At 43.8% G+C, this 22,264-nt stretch overlaps 3 protein-coding genes across 5 annotated transcripts in view; 2 read left to right on the forward strand and 1 right to left on the reverse strand.

Moving 5' to 3' along the window:
• Window positions 1–4,413, reverse strand: part of THAP12 (THAP domain containing 12) — a 31,252-nt gene extending 26,839 nt beyond the window's left edge. For both annotated transcript variants that reach the window (XM_028833832.2, XM_015115225.3), the window contains exon 1: window positions 4,177–4,413. Coding sequence is in view for 1 of the 2 variants with exons in the window: in XM_015115225.3 (XP_014970711.2) it covers window positions 4,177–4,265 (89 nt within the window). In the remaining variant the exon portion in view is untranslated. The remainder of the gene's footprint in view (window positions 1–4,176) is intronic.
• Window positions 1,498–4,397, forward strand: LOC144334389 (uncharacterized). Its single transcript, XM_077963924.1, has 2 exons — window positions 1,498–1,659; window positions 2,530–4,397. Exon 2 carries the CDS (start codon window positions 3,782–3,784, stop codon window positions 4,199–4,201), a length of 420 nt encoding a protein of 139 aa, XP_077820050.1. The 5' UTR covers window positions 1,498–1,659; window positions 2,530–3,781; the 3' UTR covers window positions 4,202–4,397.
• A 339-nt stretch (window positions 4,414–4,752) lies between the features above and the next one.
• GVQW3 (GVQW motif containing 3) overlaps window positions 4,753–22,264 on the forward strand; it is a 30,409-nt gene continuing 12,897 nt past the window's right edge. Inside the window, exons 1-3 of one of the 2 annotated variants that reach the window (XM_077963923.1) lie at window positions 4,753–4,804; window positions 5,229–6,341; window positions 19,368–19,470. In XM_077963923.1, the coding sequence (XP_077820049.1) occupies window positions 5,268–5,900 (633 nt within the window). In that variant the 5' untranslated portion in view covers window positions 4,753–4,804; window positions 5,229–5,267 and the 3' untranslated portion in view covers window positions 5,901–6,341; window positions 19,368–19,470. The remainder of the gene's footprint in view (window positions 4,805–5,228; window positions 6,342–19,367; window positions 19,471–22,264) is intronic. The other variant, XM_077963922.1, reaches the window with a different exon arrangement.

Below are 22,264 nucleotides of genomic sequence, written 5' to 3' on the forward strand. Positions count from 1 at the left end.
AAAAATGACTAAAAGTCACTATTATTGAGAAAATTCCAGTATTTCAAGTGAGATTTCACTAGATCTAAAAACTTCTTTCAAATCTGAAACTGTAGCCCCCTATAGACCATATTCCCCTTAAGGAGTGTAGTAAAAACAGGATTCACAACATATTAACACAAATTACCTGTGGTCCCGAACTGACTAGGGGTGCCCTCATTATGGAAGTGAAATAAATCTGTAAGAATGTCTTTGGACTAAAATTTGGGAAAAAGGAAGATAATGCATAATGGGGCAAGGCCAAGTCAGACTAAGATGCTCCTCTCCTCTGTTTCCATGGAACCCAACGGCTACTCCTCACTCTACTGAGCGAGTTCTTTCCCATGCCTGAGAACTTAAAACACTGGGAATGCCCCACAACTCAATCCTCAGATCCACTCTTTGCTCACTCCTTAGATAACCTTAACCCGTACCATGGCTTTAAATACCCTCTATCAACTGAGAACACCCATATTTACAATTTCCAGTCTGAAAGTCTCTGAATTTCAGACTTGTATATCCTACTCTCTCTTCAAGACATCTATTTTCTTTGAGGTGAAATTCTCATAACATAAAATTAACCATTTTAAAGTAAAAAACTGAATGGCAATTAATACATTCATCATGTTCTGCAACCATCACCACCACCTAATTCTAAAACATTTTCATCACCTCAAAAGGAAACCCTGTATGTCTAGTATCCAGAATATATAAAATACTCTTACAATTCAGCAACAAAAAGACAACTCAAATTTAAAATAGGCAAAGGACTTCTTTCTTTATATAAAAGATATGAATGGCTAAAAAGCACATGAAAAGATGCTGAACATCGCTCGTTATTAGAGAAGTTCAAATCAAAACCATACCCTTTCTCCCAGCCCCAGGCAACCACTGATAACGCTTTCTGTCTCTCTGGATTTACTTATTCTGGATATTTCATATAATAGAATCATACAACATACAAGCTTTTGTATCTGGCTTCTTTCACTTAGCATAATGTTTCTGAGGTTCACCCATACCGTAGCATGTACTGGCACTTCATTCCTTTTCATGGCTAATATTTCATTGTATTGATATACATTTTGTTTATCCATTCATGCACTGATAAACATGGCTTGTTTCTACCTTTTGACTATTGTGAATAGTGCTGCTATGAATGTGTGTACATTTGGTTTTTTTGAATACCAGTTTGCAATTCTTTTGGATATACGCCTAGGAATGGAATTGCTGGGACACACGGTAATTCTACGTCTAACTGCCACTTGTGGTTTTGATTTGAACTTCTCTAATAATGAGTGATGTTCAGCATCTTTTCATGTGCTTTTTGGCCATTTGTATCTTTTGTTTAAAAAAAGAAGTCCTTTGCTTATTTTAAAATTGGGTTGTCTTTTTGTTGCTGAATTGAAAGAGTTCATTATATATTCTGGATACTAGACCCCAAACGTATAATTTGCAAGTACCTTCTTCCATTCTTTTCACTTTCTTGGTAACGTCCTTTGATACACAAAAGTTTAAATTTGATGAAGTCCAATTAGTCTATTTTTGTTTTTACTGCATGTATTTTGGTGTCATATCTAAGAATGTGGCGCCAACCAGGCATGGTGGCTCATGCCTGTAATCCCAGCACTTTGGGAGGCCAAGGTGGGCGGATCACCTGAGGTCAGGAGTTCGAGACCAGCCTGGCCAACATGGCAAAACCCCGTCTCTACTAAAAAAAATTTAAAAATTAGCCAGGCATGGTGATGGGCGCCTGTAATTCCAGCTACTTGGGAGGCTGAGTGAGTAGAATTGCTTGAACCCCGCTGGCGGAGGTTGCAGTGAGCTGAGACCGTGCCACTGCACTCCAGCCTGGGCAACAGAGTAAGACTCTGTCTCAAAAAAAAACAAAAAACAAACAAGAATGTACTGCCAAATCTAAAGTCATGAAGATTTAGCTGTATTTTTTCTAAAAGTTTAATGATACAGCTCTTATATTCAGGCCTTTGATCTAAATAAAAGTATAGGCCACTTGGAGTTCATTTCTGTATATGGTATGAAGAAAGACATCTATTCTTTTTTTCTTGAGACGGGTCTTGCTCTGTCACCCAGATGGGAGCGCAGTGCCACGATTTCGGCTCACTGCAACCTCTGCCTCCCGGGTTCAAGCAATTCTCATGTCTTAGCCTCCTGAGTAGCTAGCTGGACAGGCATGTATCACCATGCTTAGCAAATTTTTGTATTTTTTAATAGAGACAGGATTTCGCTATGTTGGCCATGCTGGTCTCGAACTCCTGACCTCAAGTGATCCGCCTGCTTCGGCCTCCCAAAGTGCTGGGATTACAGGTGTGAGCCACCGTGCCCGGCCTAGACATCTATTCTTGAATGTCTATCAGGCCTCTCAAACCCAAACTTTTAGTATTCCCCTACCAAACCTGCTCTTTCCAGTGTTCCCTATCTCAGCAAATGCTCGCGTTAAAAATCTTGAAGTCGGCTGGGTGTGGTGGCTCAGAGCCTGTTCTAGCACTTTGGGAGACTGAGACAGGAGGATTGCTTGAAGCCAGGAGTTCAAGACCAACCTGATCAACATAGGTTTTTAAAATCTTGAAGTCGCCTTGAGTTCTCTTTTTCTTTTACAATCTACCTCCAAACCATTAGCAAATCCTGTGGGCTTCACCTTCAAACCATATCTCAAATTTACCACCTCCTCCTCTACTAATCTGGATTATTCCAACAGCCTTTTAACTGGTCTTCCGGCTTTCACCTTTCACCCCACAATCTAACGAGCAGCCACTGATCCTGTTAAAATTTAAGTCTCTGCTCTAAACCCTTCAATGACTTCCTATTTCACTCAGAATAAAAACCATAGTGCCTTCCAAGACCTACAAGGTCCTACCTAAAGAATTTGCCCCTATCATACACACACCTTTCTGGTCTCATCTCACTTCTCTCTCAGTCCCTCTCCCTGGACTCCTGGCTGCCCTGTCTTTGCCTTCTTTGGAATGCTGCTGCCCAAGGTATCTCCATAGCTGGCCCCTTCACCTGGTCTTTGCTCAAATTCACCTTCATAGTGAGGCCTTCTCTAATCACTGTATTAAAAATAGCAATTGTGCATCCCTTGATACTACTTATTCCCCTACCCTCTAACCTTTATTTTTCTCCACAGTATTTATCATCATCCGACACACTATGATTTCACTTGTTTATTCCCCCCCCATTAGAATGTAATCTTCATGAGAGCAAGGACTTCGATTTGTTCATCTGTAACCCCCACCGCTCACAAGTAGACCTTCAATAATTAATTGAACTAATTAATAAATAATACACATTATAATCGCCCGTTGCTGTACCTGTTCCCTTAATGGACTGAGAGCTTTCTGCAAGCAGTGACACCCTTATTCACCTGTGAACTCCCAGCACCTAACATTTGCGCTCGGCACATAGGCATTGATTTTAAATGAATGAACCAACAAGACAGGCCTATGAACTATGTCAGCCTTTCAAACAGTCCCTATGCTATCATTCCCTAAATATAAGTCAGTGTGTGGGGGTTATCCGAAAGAAGAGGTTCCAATACCAATTCCCACGCCCTCACGCGTACACCCTCTGTTATCCCTACAATAACCAAGTAAGAAAATGAGTAACGGTGACAGCCATAAAATGAACCCTGAACCGTGCAATGACAAGTCCGAAGGAGAGAGCAGTTATGACAAGATAAAAGAAGGTAGCGGGACTCAAAACAGAAACACTGTCCCGGGGGTGGTGGCAAGGAGACGGAAGGGCCCCAATGGCCACAACCACAGAGTCCTGCTCTCTTTTGACAGCTAAGGAAACTAACGCCCAGAGAGGAAAGCGACTCGCCCGAGGTCACACAGCAAGTGAGCCACGGCGAGAACCCACAGCATCCCGCGTCCGCGCGCCGCCCCAGCTCCCTCGTGTTTGGGGTGGTGCCCTGCGCGCAGAGCCCCCACCAGCGCACGTGTTCCGAGGTCCCCGGACGCCCGTCCGCCCATGGCTTGGGGCCGGCTCCCCATCTCGGTCCAACGCTGGGGTCGATGGCAGTGCGCTGCGCCCCCCTCCTGCACCCCTCTCAGCCAGCCCAGGAGCCCGCCCGCGGCCGGCGGCTGGCAGCGTTCACCGCGGAGGTGGGCCTGGGCCGTCCGCTCCATGCCCGCCGCTTACCTGGCCGGGTCCCGCGGGAACCTGAAGAAGGCCAAGTCGGACTGCGTGCTCTTCCGCGTGCAGTTGGGGGCAGCGCAGAAGTTCGGCATCGTCGCCCGCCCGCCGGCCGGCCCAGCCCTCCCCTCCCCGCCTCCTCAGGGCAGTCCGCCCGCCCGTCGGGGCCGAGGAGGGGAGCCAGGCCGGCCGGCCGGCTCGGCAGGGCCGACGCGCGGGGGAGGGGCGGGCGGGCGAGAAGCCGCGAGGGCCAGGAGGGGTGCCGCGGTCCGAGGCCGGGCTGGGGACGCGGCTCCACAGTGCTGTGAGCGGCCGGGAGGATTTACCGCCGCCGCCGCCGCTGGTGCACCTCCCGCCCGCCCGAGACGCTGCCGCCTCCTTCCCACAATGCACCCTGACGCCCGGGGGTGCCCTCTCTTCCCTCAGCCTTCCTCCCCCGCCCCTCCTTTCCGCCTTCTCCGCAGGCGGGCACGCGCAAAGAAGCGCGCCTGCCGGGGTGTGGCAAGGCGGAGGCGGGACCTGGCGCGCGCTGCCGCAGTGCGACTGCGCACAGTCTAATCCGCGGAGGGAAGAGAATTGCGCATGCGCGCCTGTCTCCCGGGACGCTAGAGCAGGGGATACCCTGGCTGCTCCGGTAGGTTTGGCGTGCGCGGGTTTCTGCAGATCTAGGGCGAGCTTGCACGTTACATCACCGATGCATCTCTTCTTGCTTGCTTAATTTGCCAACACTTAGGCCTTTCTTGCAGAATTCGCCATATACTCCTTAAGGGCCGCGGAATCGGAGCAACCTTGTTGACTGATTGGCAAACTCTCGGCAGATGTGCGTGCGCTGGTTGGATGCAGTGGTTGTAGGCGATTTAATTTTTCCCAGCTTTGCAGCGACTGTTGGCCCTGTTAGCTTCCCAGAACGGATCTCCCCAGCCTCGACTGGAAGCTGAGGGACAAAAATTCATAAAAGCAATTACTCTTTCCCGGCGAGGCTTCTAGAAGAGCAAGAACAGCGATATAATTACACCTGCAGGCCTATAAAGATTGATCTGTCCGTTTTTTCCTTACAGTCGTGGCCTGTTAGCGTTCCTGTGTTTTTCAGTGCCAGAATGAGTGACCGCTATTTAGAACAAAGGATCAGTATCAAATTTTGCGTGAAATTGAACAAGTCTGCAAGTGAGACCCACCATCTTTTAAAAGAAGCTTATGGGGAAGAAGTCATGTCAAGGGCCAGAGTTTTTGACTGGCACAAAAGGTTTAAAGAAGGACGGGAAGATGTTCGAGATGATGCCAGAAGTGGGCGTCCGGTCACCCACCGAACAGATGACAATATCCAGAAGGTCAAGGACTTGGTTTGTTCAAACAGGCAGTTAACCGTGAGGATGATGGCCGAAGAGTTAAATTTAGACAAAGAAACTGTTAGGCTCATTTTGAAAGAAAACTTGAACATGAGGAAGGTTTCTGCAAAAGTTATTTCGGGTGTTTTGAAGGGTGAGCCTAAACCACGAAAACTTGACTTTCAGTCCAATCTTTCAAAGGAAACTAGGAAAAAAAGCTCATGTTTGAGGAAAAAGGTAACAGGTTCTGAAACATGGAGTTATCTCCAGGGTGAGGCTGATGGGGAAATGCCCCTGTCCGTATCCCATCCCAGAGTCCACTACCCTGCCAGCCAGCTTCTGCAGGCCTCATCTTCAACAAGCCTTCCCCCCAGGGTAGCTGAGGATTGGTTCACCCCATGGTGAGAGGAATGTGAGTTAGCTGAACCAGAACTAGGGTGCTGCCTCACTGTTAGGCACCTTCTTTGGCTGCTCACCTATTTTTCAGTCTTCACTACTCCTCCCTATGTACCATGGCCCTCCTCATTACTCTTTGCTGGACTATTGGACCATTTTCCTTGCTGTTCTTCATAACTGAAAAACTTCTGGCTGTTCCCTTCTGGTATTTGCTTGTTCTTGATTTCTTTTGCTCAACAAGTTTGGATTTCTTCTCTGCCCAGACCTTAGCTTGTTGTGGCTGTCCTGTTCCTTTGTTCTCAACATTCTGCCTCAGAGGATCATGCCAGTGAGAAGAGAGGAACAGGAGCTCCTGGAATCTGTATCTCTGTGCCCAGGGAGGCATGCTCTTCTGGGAGGACCCCAAAAGAAGGCTTACAGTTTCAGCCTGCTTCGCAGTCAGGGCCTGAGGTATGGTACATAATGCAGTGGCATGCTGGTGTTACTGAACAGTGCTGGGCCTAGGGGCTGATCTGGTCCGGATGACTCAGTGGGCGCCCCTTAGGAATCAGGGGTTGGCCACCAATACTGATCTTCTCACAGGCCTACATCTCACGGAAGAGCTGGGTTTGTTTCATTCTAGTCCTATTCTTTGGATCTCCACTCATTTGGGTATCTCCTCTGTTGGAAGACGAGTATCTGGTCCTAGAAAATAGAAACCCAGGGACCCAGCCCTAGGCCGTGATGTGTGGGGAGGAAGACCAGGTGGCTGTCTAGTCCCTGAATTAAGGGAATCTGCTGCCTACGTGTGGATTCCCACACAGCAGCCTGTTTTTAGTAACTAATGCCTATAGTTTTGAGAACTTGCTGTTTTTAGAACACTGCTGGGCATTGACAATGTGAAAGTTATGAACAAGATCTCCAAGGGCTGATGAGCTTCATGGATGAGATGGTTCTTGAACTGGACCCATGAGGATGGGTGAGACGGGGCTGTGACATTATGGAAAGCTTCCAGGGCAGGTGGAACAGCATGAGGCTTCCAACCTGCATCGGTAGAAAATGACACTGGCCAGATGCAGTGAATCACGCCTGTAATCCCAGCACTTTGGGAGGCTGAGGCAGGCAGATCACAAGGTCAAGAGATCGAGGCCATCCTGGCCAACATGGTGAAACCCCGTCTCTACTAAAAATATAAAAATTAGATGGGTGTGGTGGTGCGTGCCTGTAGTCCCACCTACTCGGGAGGCTGAGGCAGGAGAATCGCTTGAACCCAAAAGGCAGAGGTTGCAGTGAGCCAAGATTGTGCCACTGCACTCCAACCTGGTGACATAGCTAGACTGTCTCAAAAAAAAAAAAAAAAAAGGAAAAATGATGACACTATTGGCTAAAATAACAAAGTTCAAAGAGGAAGATAATGGTGTTGCAGCGGATGAACAATTTGGGATAATTTGCTTCCTCTCCTATACCTCCAACTCTATGCCGGTTGTTATTAAATTGCTTCCCCTGAGTCTGTGAATAGGTTTGTAACAACTAATTTGATATGTGATTTTCCATTTGGACTCCGACAAGCAGTTTCTGCAAATTCAAACTCTGTGTCTTCTCTTCCTGCCTCTGCCAGATTTATGGAATGCAACTTTTCCCAAGTGGGTTCCAAGTAATACCACATAGACTAGAAACATTCAGGGGGCAGGGGTTTGGTAATAGCGTTTCAGAGAATTGGCCAGTCTCTGTTTTACTAAAGGATTTTTACATATAACAGCTCCTCTTAGACAATATTGCTTGATAGTAGAGGCACAACACTCATTCATCACAGTTACTTTTAGTGCTGTTCTTTCACTTTCTCTACTCACCTCCAAAAATTACAAGTTCCTCATTAACACCTGTTTTTGTTTTGTTTTGTTTTGTTTTTTGAGACGGAGTCTTGCTCTGCTGCCCAGGCTGGAGTGCAGTGGCACGATCTTGGCTCACTACAACCTCTGCGTCCCGGGTTCAAGTGTTTCTCCTGCCTCAGCCTCCCGAGTAGCTGGGATTACAGGTGCACGCTGCTACACCCGGCTATTTTTTTGTATTTTTAGTAGAGGCGGAGTTTCACCATGTTGGCCAGGCTGGTCTCGAACTTCTGACCTCAGGTGATCCACCTGCCTCGGCCTCCCAAAGTGCTAGGATTACAGGCGTGAGCTACTGCGCTGGATCAACACCTGTTAGTTTTGAGGCACTTTGAAAGCTAGACCTTGTCCCATGAAGACGAGATACTGTGTAAGAAAACTCTTAAACCAAGCAACAGCTTATAGATCTCCAGCTCCTTAACAGTTTCTAGACGTTCCATTTCAGGACCATTAAGTCTTCCTACATCAGATGCAGCTCTAGGTTGCCCACAAGCACTTGGCACCAGGGACACTGCACTTTAGGAACAAAGTCCCCACCACTAGTTCTTGCAGCTTTGTTGCTGAACCTCATATTAATCCTTGCTGAGGCCCACCCAGTGGTAATTGTTACAGATTTATATGCTCCTGGACCCAGGCCAGGATCCTACAACCATACCTACAGGAGTTGTTTCTAACCCGTTATAAAACAGAGGTCCTGAGACAACTTACTTCTGGATTTTATTCCAGTCCTATGCACACGGCTGGTGTGACCGTGCCAGTGATGCTGGACCAAGACCTATGGTGGAGTGTAGAGTACCAGAAGCTATGGTTTAGACACAGCAGCCAGAAGCAGGTAATTAGGAGTGTGAATTCAAATGGTTCCAGTTGGCTATAATGAAAAGGACTTATCCAGAGCAAAACATTCACATTTGGCTGCTCAGAATCTCTAAACCCAAGGGTAGAGCATGATCTAGGCATCCCCAAATAGGAAAGTTCTTATATGAGTACTTCTAATGTGCCCACCCACCAAATCTATTTTATTACTGATCCACATTTTGCCCTGGCCTGCACCTTGCTGCCTAGGCCTCTTGAGCTCCTGGTCCGGTAGTCTCACACATCCAGCTATGTGTCTGTCACACCCCAGACTCTTGTCCTTGGCTGTTTTCAGACACCTCTCAGTTTATTCTCCACCATTTTGCTCTTACTCCTCTCTTTCCTTGTTGCTTTGTTTTCTGGTCCTGGGTCACATCTTCAGTAGCTGCTTTTGGTCACTTTGGTGTGCTGATCCTTGAATTGACTTTTGGGTCATGGTTTTCCACTTAACTTACAACTCTTCTCTCTGGTTTTTTGGATCCTTCTTTCAGCTCCCTGTGTCAGCTGCTGAGTAAGGAAATTTGTCTGCTCCAGCCCTGGCCCTGGGTTGCCTTCCTGTCTTCAAGAAGCAGGGTGGGGTGACATGGGGGAATTATTTATTTATTTTGTTTTTTCTAAGGGACATGGGCACCTTAGCCACCCTCAGTTGCACTCCCCAGAGGCATCCAGTGTCACCAGTTTCTCAAGGAGGCAATATGGTTACCTCTAAAGTAGCAAGAGTCATGAAACTTTTTCAGAGCTATAACATCCAAAGCCCATTCTCCTAGCAGCTGTATTTTCCCTGGCAGGAGAAGCTCCACCTAACCACAGGAGATCAAGCCTGGCTTTCTGTGGGATGTCAGTAGGAGAGCTGGCCATCTGCAAGCTTTCTGAAGCTTAACACCGTCGGTCAATGACTCTTTTCGGCTTTCAGGTTGATCTTTATCCCCGCCCCCACGCTCATTCTAATTCAAAGTCCACATGGAATGTTTTATGCCACAGTTGAGAGTCTAAGAGGAATACATGCCTTCCGGGGCAGATCATCCTAACACTGATTTTATGCAATTCTCCCCTTCCATCACCCCACCCTACCTTGCTTCATTTGCCCCACTAGTAATGATCAAAAAGAGAAAGAATAAAATGTTCACCAAATCTGTGACTTAGAAAAACGTGTGGAGGGTTCTGCTATCTTCTGAATTCTGATCCTCACTGAGTCCTCATTGAAGTGTTATCATTTGGGGAAGAATGTTTACCTGGGGCTTCCTTCCCAGAACCTTTTTTCCAGATCAATTTTTCGTCAAAGTCTAGACTTGCCTTTGGAAATGCCTGGATAAATCTGGATGCTAAATGACTTGAGGACACCTGATAAAGGAATGGGGTACTATTGGGAAATTGTCTGTCATTGCATTACAAATGTTGCTCAGCCTCCCTGCTATTTGCAGACATCATCACCAGCGAGTTTCGCTGGGCTCTTTGGGATTGGGTCTCAGCAGGGTCCCATGTGACTCAATAAGAGCCTACCTTTGCTGCTAAACTGTGTATGTTACCCTGCATTCTCCAATTGCTTCTTCTTCAATCAGCCCACCCAGATTTTACTAGGCATTTATATCTTTTCTGAGGTAACCATCATGTATTTATGTTCTAGAGTGTCTCCCTTATCAGATCCTTGCCAATACTGTCCTAGTGTATCACCCCTTTCCCAGTATGAATATCTGGAAACAAAAAATCTATAGTGGGGAACTCCAGTGGGTCCCCTCCAAGGACTCACTTGGGCATAGTCCAGTGGTCAACAGACTTGTGTAAAGGAGTCTTTATGGGCCATATGGTCTCTTTTGCCACTAAACATTTTAGTGCAAAAGCAGACATAGTTAATACAGAAACAGATGAGGACAGCTGTGTTCCAATAAAACTTTATAAGTAGATACTGGAATTTGAATGTTATATAGTTTTTACAAAATACTATTTTGATTTTTTTAAACCATTGAAAAATGTTAAAAAGAGGCCGGACACGGTGGCTCAGACCTGTAATTCCAGCACTTTGGGAGGCCGAGGTGGGTGGATCACCTGAGGTCAGGAGTTCGAGACCAGCGTGGCTAACATGGTGAAACCTCGTCTCTACTAAAAATATAAAAATTAGCCAGGCGTGGTGGTGTGTGTCTGTAATCCCAGCTACCCGAGAGGCTGAGGCAGGAGAATCGCTTGAACCCGGGAGGCAGAGGCTGCAGTGATCCAAGATCTTACCACTGTACTTTAGCCTGGGCAACAAAGCAAGACTCCATCTCAAAAAGAAAAAAAAGACGTTCTTAGCTTTTAGGCCATAGAAAAACAAATGGCAGGATAGATTTGGCCCATGGACTGTAGTTTGACATAACCCCCAGTCTAGTGTATATAGTGTGTATATAAAAATGACAGATGATTATTTTCCGTCAATAACATTATTAATGCCACATTGATCTGGCAATTTATTATGTAGAAATTGTGGGCCAGCCACGATGGCTCACGTCTGTAATCCTAGCACTTTGGGAGGCTGAGGTGGGCAGATTGCTTGGGGCCAGAAGTTCGAGACCAACCTGGGCCAACATGGTGAAACCCTGTCCCTACAAAAAAATACAAAAATTAGCCTGGCATGGTGGCACATGGCTGTAGTCCCAGCTACTTGCAGGGCTGAGGTAGGAGGATCACTTGAGCCCAGGAGGTCCAGGCTCCAGTGAGCCATGATTGTGCTACTGCACTACAGCCTGGGCGACAGAGTGAGACGCTGTCTCAAACAAAAAAAAGGAAATTGTGGAATATTGGAGAGAATCCGTGGAGCCAGGAGAGTAAACTATAGCTGAATGATTGGCTATTTTACCTTGAAATATTCTGGTTCACAAAATAAATTTTGTGCTGTTTTTGACTAAAAATGATATTATAAAACCACCTATATTATTCCCATGTAAAATATCAAAACCAGTGTTGGCAACACTGAAACTGATGCCAAGCTGCAACCAACAATAATAGAATGAACTGAAGGTAGTCCCAAAAATGATTTGACCATGGGCAGCATTTGAATAAGCTTATGTTATCACCTATTAAAGTGTGTACTATGGAGATGACAAAACTCACTGAAATGTATTTTTTGCATGCTTGCAAATATACATAAGTATTACAGATACATATGTGTATTTGCACCTTGCAACTGGTACTGAGATGTGTCCTTTTAGGTAAGTGTATTTGTTTTTCCCCTAGAGATCTCTTTATTGTGTCACCTTTATTTAAACTGATTTTCCAAAGTTGTAATAGAATCTCAGTATTGAACAGACCATTACAAGAGTGTCTGATCCAGCCAGTCATGTTTCCTGTGAGTTCAGGAGTAACTAAACCCTACAGCTGCTGAAAGATTGCATCTGAAAGAAGATTCTGTGTTAATTCATTCAACAAACTTTTATTGAGTGGTTGTATGTGCCAGATGCTATCTTGTGTGCCGGGATACAGCAGTGGACAAAATAGACACAGGCCTTGGATTAGATGGTCTGAAATCTAATTATATTACTCTTCACTCTTGCAAAATTTCTATTCCATGTGTGCACACTAACCCATTGTTAACTGCATACCTGGAAATAGGTATGACCATTGCCACATGCCTTTGTGCTCTGGTCTTGATGCCTTTCCAGCTGCATTAATAATTTGAGGACTGCGTGTTTCATTTAAATTTTATTATCCTTTAGACAGATCTATATTGGTAGAAAAACACACTGGCAATGTTGGAAGTGTAGACTGGCAATGGTTTTCTGAAAAGCAATTTGGCAGTATCTATCAAGAGCTTTAAAAATGTTTAGATCCTCTGATCCTCTAATTCCACTTCTGGGAATCTGTCCTAAGAAATAGTCTAAAATGTGGGCAAAATCAATGCTTAACAATCTTAAAGTCCACCAGTAGAAAATCGGTTAAATAAATTCAGTATGACTATCCAGTAGACTGTTGTGCCATCATTATAATTTATGTTTCTGAAGAGTATTTGACAGCATGGCAAAGTACTTGTAGTGTTAAGTGAAAAGAGTGATATACAAAATTGTATGTATAAATCCAGAAAATGTCTTTTAAAAAGATGGAAAGGATAGGCAAACTCTGGGTAGTTAGATTATGGGTTTTCCTGGTTTTATGCTTTAAAAAAATTTCTCCAGTATGTTATTACTTGTATTATCAGTAAAAATCAATAGCATCTAGAGCTGGCAGTGGAGAGATTGAGGCCAGATCACTAGTTTGGTCCCTGAACAATTAACTTGGCTGGGTGGACACAGAGGCTGTATGATCTTGTATTGGCAGCAAGGCTGGGCCAGAAGGGAAAAGGACCTGCCCAGGAGGAGAAGAGACCATGTGACCATGTGACCATAATCCCTACAAAAAAACACAAAGTGTTAAGGGAAGACACCATGTGTGGCATGCTCTTGTGATGTAGTCCTAGGTAGGTAAAAGACCATTTATGAATCAAATATATTCTGACAAGTAGAAAAGGATATGAATGCTCTCCTGGGTAAAATTAACCTCCTTTGCATTTCATTCTCACGTTCTCACACAAAATGAATTCTTGAGATGGATTTTATAATAGCTGATTCTCTGAAGAATCCCTGAGATTTCATATGATTCTTTAGTATAGCAGTGACTTTCGATGTGCCAAGTCTACCTCCTCCCATACTGGGACACTCAAGCAACACAGATGTACACTGAAATTTTGGGTATTCTATACTGAGAATAACGCACACATATCATTAGTCATCTTAATGTTGTAAGTTACCAAACTCTTAAGGTTTGCAAATGTGATTTTGTTAGCATCCAGAACCAGTGTATTTTTTATTTATGTCTGAAAAATAATCATTGTGGGGTTTTAAAATGAAAAATCATGTAGCTAATGCCTATCCATAGGTGAAATTGTTATGTTGGGAAAATGTGTACTTAATCTTTGCTTTAGTAAAATGATTGTTATAAAAATGTTAAATGTCTCCTTAGTGAAATTTTAAACCTCCAAATGAGTACACAAGGTAAATACATATTTTATAGGCCTATAGCTCATATAATTGCCAAGCTGAAAGAGTTCTTTAAGATCTAAGTATAAGTCCTCTGGTCTATAGAATGAGCGAGTGAGGCTTGGGTTTCAGTTCTGGCTTCTTAACTAGCTATGTGACTTTGAGCAGTTCATTTGTACCATCTAAAGTCTTCAGTTAATTCATCTGTAAAAGGGAAATAATACCATCTGTCTCATGGAGTTGTTCATTTTGTTCATTTCAACAATATTGAGTGCTTATCTGTGTATGATGCCATTGTAGACACAATAAACAAGACCCCAAGAAATGTTCCTCCTCATGAGCACACGTTTCAGTGAGGGAGACAGACAAGAAATAAGATAAATTAGTAAAAATATCTATGTTAGATAGTGATTATTAGATGTGAGGCTTACATTAAACAGTGTATATGAGGCACACAGCACAACACCTGGCATGGAGTAAGTGCTCAATAGAGAATAATTTCTTCTGTTTCTTGAGGCGTCCTAACAGCTCCGGAATTACTCTACAACGTGGTGGTAGTCGGTAAGAAGCCTGACTCATAGCTTTCTATCTCTTGCCAGTTAAGGCCTAAACCTGTTTTTGCTTAAGAAGACAAAAGAATTCTTACAGTGGTGTTTTGTACTTCCTGTATGGCAGATTAATCAAGGTGGTGCCTAAACACTATTGATAAATGACCTTTTCTGGAGCCAGTTGGCAGGAGTCTTTGCCTGGGGCAGGATGGCAGGTGTTAAGTCCACAAAGACAAATGCATAGTGTCATAGCTATTTAAGCAAAACAGACCAGAAGACCAAAATGGCTGTTTCTCTTAAAGAAAAGATGTGTGCCCTATTTCCTGGGCCAAACGCTGGAGCACTGAGCAAAGTTAGCAGTATTAGAAGGAAACTGCCTACTGCATTATTTATGGGAGACAAGGGCATTGACAGAAAGCCAGGAAAAGGAGAGTTTAATGCTTTGCGGTTTTGATATTTTTGTCCATTGTAGAAAATTTGGAAAGTTTAGAAATGTTTAAAGAAGCATTCAGGAGTCCACTCCTAGGGTTCGGGTCTTTCATCAGACCCATCTCCTTGCCTCAGCTTCCTCCTTCAAAAACAGCCAGCCAGGCCGGGCACGGTGGCTCACGCCTGTAATCCCAGCCATTTGGGAGGCTGAGGCGGGCAGATCACTTGAGGTAAGGAGTTCGAGACCAACCTGGCCATCATGGTAAAACCCCGTCTCTACTAAAAATACAAAAATTAGCTGGGCGTGGTGGTGCACGCCTGTAATCCCAGCTACTCAGAAGGCTGATGCAGGAGAATTGCTTGGACCTGGGCGGTGGAGGTTGCAGTGAGCTGAGATCACACCACTGCACTCCAGCCTGGGCGAGAGAGTGAGACTCTGTCTCAAAACAAAAACAAAAACAAAAACAAAAAACAGCGGTCATTTGCTGAATTCCTTCTTTGAGCCTGGGCCTGCACTAGGCACAGAGTACAGCCCTTGTCCTTGGGCAGTGCCCAGCATTGTGGGTTAGGGAAGGGGCCAGAGGTTGAGAGGAGCACCAAGAAAGGATTTCTACCTTAGACTGTCAATTTTTCTTAGAGGACAGAGCTGAGGAACAAACTTTTGTAAAGAATTGGAACAAAAAGTTGTAATCATCAACTGAGGGTGATTGTGAAAATGAGACAGTGGACTGTAAAGGAGCAAAACACAGAACGATGGTAACTGTAGCTCTTCTTATGTGAGAGAGCCTGGAGCTCTGTCTGCAAGGATTTAGTGTGTAATATTACCTCTCAGAAGAAACTGGACTTGAGGCTGTGGGCCAGTGCCCCTGTACCTTGCATTAAGAACCTAATAAGTGAAAATTCAGGATTACAACCCAAACTCGATGAGGGAATTGGCCCAGGGAGGTTGAATGATTTTCTTGAATCACACATTTAGTTGGTGGCAGAGCCAGGATAATAATGAACGACCTTGAACTTCACTCAATCCGTGAGTTTTTTCTATTACTCCATCAGTAATTATTTCCTTTACTAAAATGTACATTCTTACAGTATCTTTAAAATCATGCTCACCCTCGCATTTAACAAATGATTTACCAACAGTTGGTTTACATACAATGTTTAAGGAACATATTTATAGCATAGAAAGTGGTGCAGAGGGTTTTACCAAATTTCTCTAGGGTGTCCAGGTCCCCTGGTCCTTCCAGAGGTGTGTATTCGTAAGTAAATGTTGGCATTCTGTCATCCATTTTTTCCAGATGTTCTTCCCAAGTAGTGTGTTATGTTTTGTGTTTTTAATATGTCTCATATATGTTTTTAAAAATCTGGGCACATAAATCCTAATAAAGCTCTCAACTATCTCCTCTGTGCTGTCTCAGATTTCTGAGTATGCTTATATTCATGACACAGTGTCTGAAGTCATGAATGCTATCACATAATTAGGACTTATATCCCTAAACCCCAGTCTTATGTTTCTAGATGTTCTGAAAATTCTTTACACTTCACTTATAAATGCCACTATACTGTGCCATGACATTTCCATAGTAACATATATTTCAAACATGAAAACAGGAAGCCCAAGGAAAAGGGAAGTTGGTTTCCAATGCATAAATAAAAAAATTAAAAATTGTAGAATACATAAAATGAGGTGATGGGTGTAGTATGAGGGGATACAATTAGGGGACTGTGTATTTTATTCTACTTTGACCTCCTGAACAGAATGTTCCTGCAGGCTCACCTTAAGGATGGGCAGTACCTACCACCCACCCAGTGACCCAATCTTGGAATCATGCTTTCTTTGACCCTGAGCAGGTCCATGTGGTTTCCCCAACATCTCATACTGTCACCTACTGCAACTGGACAGGGGTGGCCACCCACCTCTCACCTCACCGTCTGAAGACCATCCCCTACACTGCTCCTATGCTATTTGGCTTGGAGTTTGCTGAAAACTGGAGGCTTTGGACACCAACTTTTTGAGCTTGCTCAATCATGCCCCACTTTGTGCCTGGAATCCCTCTCTGCTGCCATCCACCTGGCAAACTCCCCTTTTGGACTCAAGCCTCAGTCTCACCATTGCTGTTCTCCCCCACCACCCACCAACCCACTCAGTGAAGCAGCTGCCCTCCCCCACCATCATGTACAATGCACATTCTTTATTTTATTTTTTTAGCTTTAGCTTTTGTGGATACATAGTAGGTGTATATATTTATGGAGTACATTGGATATTTTGATTCAGGCATACAATGTATAATAATCACATCAGGGTAAATGGGGTATCCATCACCTCAAGCATTCATCCTTTGTGTTACAAACAATCCAATTATATTCTTAGTTATTATTATTATTATCATTTGAGAGGAGTCTTGCTCTGTCACCTAGGCTGGAGTGCAATGGTGCCATCTCGGCTCACTGCAGCCTCCACCTCCTGGGTTCAAGCAATTTTCGTGCTTCAGCCTCCCGAGTAGCTGGCATTACAGGTGCACGCCACCACACCTGGCTAATTTTTGTGTTTTAGTAGAGACAAGGTTTCACCATGTTGACCAGGCTGGTCTTGAACTCCTGACCTCAGGTGATCTGCCTGCCTTGGCCTCCCAAAGTGCTGGGATTACAGGCGTGAGCCACCACGCCCAGGCTTCCTTTAGTTATTTTTAAATGTACAATTACATTATTATGACTATAGTCACCCTGCTGTGCTATCAAATATTAGATCTTATTCATTCTTTCTAATTATTTTTTGGTACCCATTTACCATCCCTTCTTCCCCCCACCCCACCCTCCACTATCCTTCCCAGCCTCTGGTAACCATCATTCTACTCTCTATATCCATAAGTTCATTTATTTTAATTTTAGCTCCTATAAGTAAGTGAGAGGTTTGTCTTTCTGTGCTTGGCTTATTTCACTTAACATAATGACCTCCAGTTCCATCCATGTTGTTGCAAATGACAGAATCTCATTCTTTTTAATGACTGAATAGCACTCCATTGTGTACATATGCCACATTCTCTTTATCTATTTGTCTGTTGACGGACACTTGGGCTGCTTCCAAATCTTGGCTATTGTGAATAGTGCTGCAAAAAAACATGGGAGTGCAGGTATCTGTTTGATATACCGATTTGCTTTCTTTTGGGTATATACCAAGCAATGGGATTGCTAGATTATATGGTAGCTCTATTTTTAGTTTTTTGCAGAACCTTCAAACTGTTCTCTGTAGTGGATGTACTCATTTACATTCCCATCAGCAGTGTATGAGGGTTCCCTTTTCTCCGCATCCTTGCCAACATTCATTATTGCCTGTCTTTTGAATAAAAGCAATTTTAACTGGGGTGAGATGATATCTGATTGTAGCAATGCACATTCTGACGTCAAGAAAACTGTAACACTTAACTGAACTTAGTTGTTTGCAGGATGTTTTTCTTCCCTACCAGCCCAGGACCTCCTAAAAGCCAAGCCCACATCTGATTCTTCCGTGTTCCCTGCACCCAGAATAAACCTTGCCTGGAACTGCTCAATAAATGTTTGATAGATGAATGAAAGAAGGGATTTTTCTGGTAATTTTTTTATTGTGGTAAAATTCATATGACAAAATTCACCATTTTAACCACTTTAAAGTGTACATCTCAGTTGCATTTAGTGCATTCACAGTGCTGTGCAACCATCACCACTATCTAGTTCAGAACATTTTCATCACACTAGAAGGAAACCCTATACTCATTAAGCAGTCATTCTCCATTCTTTCTTATCCTTGGCCCCAGCAACCATTAATCAACTTTCTATCTCTATGGATATGTTTGGACTCATGTATGTCTGTTTTATATTTTGAGTAATAATCCCACACTGTGTTATTTATTTTGTTGCTCAAGTTGTTCCAGCTTTGGCCATTGGATGTTTTTTCAGGTTGGCTTCTGTGTCCCTTTGATGTGCTCGTGACCTTTTGTTTTTTCTTAGCAGGTCCTTACCTTCTGGTACTACAATATACTCCAAGATTATCTTGTTTTTTGCCTCTCCACACCTGTGACCAGCCATTTCTCTATTCTCGATTTCTCTCTAGCCCTGGTTCATTTTATTGGAGAATGGTGTTTAGAAGATATGGGCAATGAGTGTATTGCTACCAGAATTTGGGTTTTTTTGATATCTTCCATGTCTCTACTTAACACGCTCAATTTTTTTCTCTAGGTTATTGATCACATGGAATACAGTTATAATGGTTTTAATGACTTTATCTACCAATTTTACCTATCTCCCTCAGTTTCAGTTGACTGACTTTTGGAAACAGTTTTTGGCTACTACTTTTAAGCTTTGTTAGATGAGACCAGAGTAATATTAGTCTAGGGCTAATTCTGCCCCAGTGTTGAGGGCACCTGAAACCTTATGAAATATGTCTTGCCACTCTAGATGTTAGGAATAGGAAGTGGACCTGTGTGATCTCCAAAAATAGTTCCTTCTAATCCTTTTAGGTAGTTCTTTCTCTGGCCTCTGGTAGTTTCCTTACATGCATGCTGAAGACTTGAGGGGGCTTTGTATATTTGGAAGCAGTGTTGCCAGGTGGTACTCAGAGGTTCTGGGATATATCTTCCTGGTCAACTTTTCCTTTTGTCATTATCATTATCTTATGATTCTTTTTCCCTAGTAATTATTTTCAACTTAAAATCTGTCAATATTGCATTATTTTGCTTAGCATTTGCCTAGTATATTTTCCCATCCTTTTAATGTTTCTGTGCTATTATTATTATTATTTTATTTATTTATTTATTTTTTTTGAGACAGGGTCTTACTCCTGTTGCCCAGGCCGGAGTACAGTGGCATGATCTTGGCTCACTGCAAACTATGCTTCCCGGACTCAAGGGATCCTCCCACCACAGCTCCCCAGGTAGCTGAGACTGCACATGCATGCCACCACACCCAGCTAATTTTGTACTTTTTTGTAGGGATAGAGTTTCATCACATTGCCCAGGCTGGTCTCGAACTCCTGGGGTCAAGCAGTCATCCCACCTTGGCCTCCTAAAGTGCTGAGATTACAAGCATGAACCACCATGCCTGGGCTCAAATTAGGTGTTTTAACAGCCAGTGTTTATTTAGATTTATAAACCTGCCTACCAGTTTTGTTGCCTATCTTTCTCTCTTTTTACTGAAATATAATTCATATCCAATAAAATCATTAGTATATTTACAAAATTGTAGAACCATCACCACTAATTTTAGAACAGTTACAGCATTCCAAAAGGAAACCCCCTACCCATTAGCAGTCTCCTCATTTTCTTTAATCCCCTGGCAACCACTCATATACTTTTTGTCTCCATGGATTTGCCTATTTTGGAGATTTCATATAAATGAAATCGTAATATGTAGCCTTTTATGTCTGGCTTCTTTCACTTAGCCGAATGTGTTTAAGGTTCATCCATGTTGGAGCATGGGTCAGTCCTTCATTCCTTTTTTTTTTTTTTTTTTTTTTTTTGAGACGGAGTTTCGCTCTTGTTGCCCAGGCTGGAGTACAATGGCGATCTCAGCTCACCACAACCTCCACCTCCAGGGTTCAAGCGATTCTCCTGCCTTAGCCTCCTGAGTAGCTGGGGCTACAGGTGCGTGTCACCATGCCCAGCTAATTTTTGCATTTTTAGTAGAGACGGGGTTTCACCATGTTGGCCAGGATGGTCTCGGTCTCTTGACCTCGTGATCCGCCCACCTCGGCCTCCCAAAGTGCTAGGATTACAGGAGTGAGCCACCACACTCAGCCCCTTCATTCCTTTTTATGGCTGAATAACATTCCATTGTGTGGATCTACCACATTCTATTTATTTATCAGTTGATGGACATTTAGGTTGTTTTCACCTTTTGGCTATTATGCAGAATACTGCTATGAATGTTCATGTACAAGTTTTTTGTGAACATATATTTTTAATTCCCTTGGGTATACACCTAGGAGTGGTATTCATAAATAATTCATTATTTCTTGTATTCAGTGGTATGCTGGTAAATATTTAACACCAGTTTTCATTTGGTAGGGTTGGGGATCTCTGATTTGTAACATTTGTTAATTTCTAGAGTGTAAATATTCAAATTACCAATGTGGCACATTGAATGTAGAGTTGGGAAGAGATGCAGAGCAGTACACCATTCCATAGTATGTCTACTGTATAAACACAGGAGATACAAATAAAAGTTGCATGGATAATAGCATAATGTGGTAAAATAATTAAGACATGTATTGTAAGGATTTTTGACCTTTATATTTAAAGTGATTCATTTAACTGTAAGTTTACATAATTTAATTTTTGAAAATGGGCTGGATGAGGTGGCTTATGCCCGTAATCCCAGCACTTTGGGAGGCTGAGGCAGGTGGATCATCTGAGGTCAGGAGTTTTGAGACCAGCCTGGCCAACATGGTGAAACCCCATCTCTACAAAAGTATGAAAAGTAGCCTGGCGTGGTGACTTGTGCCTGTAGTCCCAGCTACTTGGGAGGCTGAGGTAGGAGAATCCCTTGAACCCAGGAGGCAGAAGTTGTAGTGAGCCAAGATGGCACCACTGCACTCTAGCCTGGGTCATAGAGTGAGACTCTGTCTCAAAAAAAAAAAAAAAAGCCGGGCGCGGTGGCTCAAGCCTGTAATCCCAGCACTTTGGGAGGCCGAGACGGGCGGATCACGAGGTCAGGAGATCGAGAGACGATCCCGGCTAACACGGTGAAACCCCGTCTCTACTAAAAAATACAAAAAAATAGCCGGGCGAGGTGGCGGGCGCCTGTAGTCCCAGCTACTCGGGAGGCTGAGGCAGGAGAATGGCGTAAACCCGGGAGGCGGAGCTTGCAGTGAGCTGAGATCCGGCCACTGCACTCCAGCCTGGGTGACAGAGCAAGACTCCGTCTCAAAAAAAAAAAAAAAAAAAAAAAAAGAAAGAAAGAAAAGAAAAGAAAGAAGATGACTGTGTAACAACCAATTCTCAAAATTCCTGAAAGTTTTAACAGTCTGCTATCTGGGCTGATGAGATCTAGCTTCAGTGCCTCACTTGTATCCCACACCTTACATGCTACTACTTCTTTCTGCATTATATTTTCTTTGTTCTTTTTTTTTTTTTTTTTCTTTCGAGACAGAGTCTCACTTTGTAACCCAAGCTGCCAAGCTAGAGTGCCGTGGTACAATCTCAGCTCACTGCAGCTCTGCCTCCAGGGCTTAAGTGATTTTCATGCCTCAGCTTCCCGAGTATCTGGGACTACAGGTGCACACCACCACGCCCAGCTAATTTTTTGTATTTCTAGTAGAGACGGGGTTTCACCATGTTGCCCAGGGTGGTCTCGAACTCCTGAGCTCAGGTGATCTGCCTGCCTCGGCCTCCCAAAGTGCTGGGATTACAGGTGTGAGCCACTGTGCCTGGCCTCAATTTTCTTTAAAAAAAATTTTTTTTAATGGAGTTGGTCTTGCTATGCTGGCCAGGTTGGTCTTGAACGCCTGACCTCAAGCGATCCTCCCCCCTCAGCCTCCTAAAGTGCTAGGATTATAGGCATGAGCCACCATGCCCAGCCTGAATTCAATTTTCTTTTCTTTTCTTTTTTTTTTTTTTTGAGATGGAGTCTCGCTCTGTCGCCCAGGCTGGAGTGCAGTGGCCAGATCTCAACTCACTGCGAGCTCTGCCTCCCGGGTTTACATCATTCTCCTGCCTCAGCCTCCCAAG

The sequence above is a fragment of the Macaca mulatta genome, chromosome 14 (genome assembly GCF_049350105.2).
Source record: "Macaca mulatta isolate MMU2019108-1 chromosome 14, T2T-MMU8v2.0, whole genome shotgun sequence".
Taxonomy (NCBI): Eukaryota; Metazoa; Chordata; class Mammalia; order Primates; family Cercopithecidae; genus Macaca; species Macaca mulatta.

Bases quoted from the DNA above. Each gene is read 5' to 3' on its own strand.
- LOC144334389 (XM_077963924.1), top strand. From the start codon at position 3,782: ATGGCCACAACCACAGAGTCCTGCTCTCTTTTGACAGCTAAGGAAACT.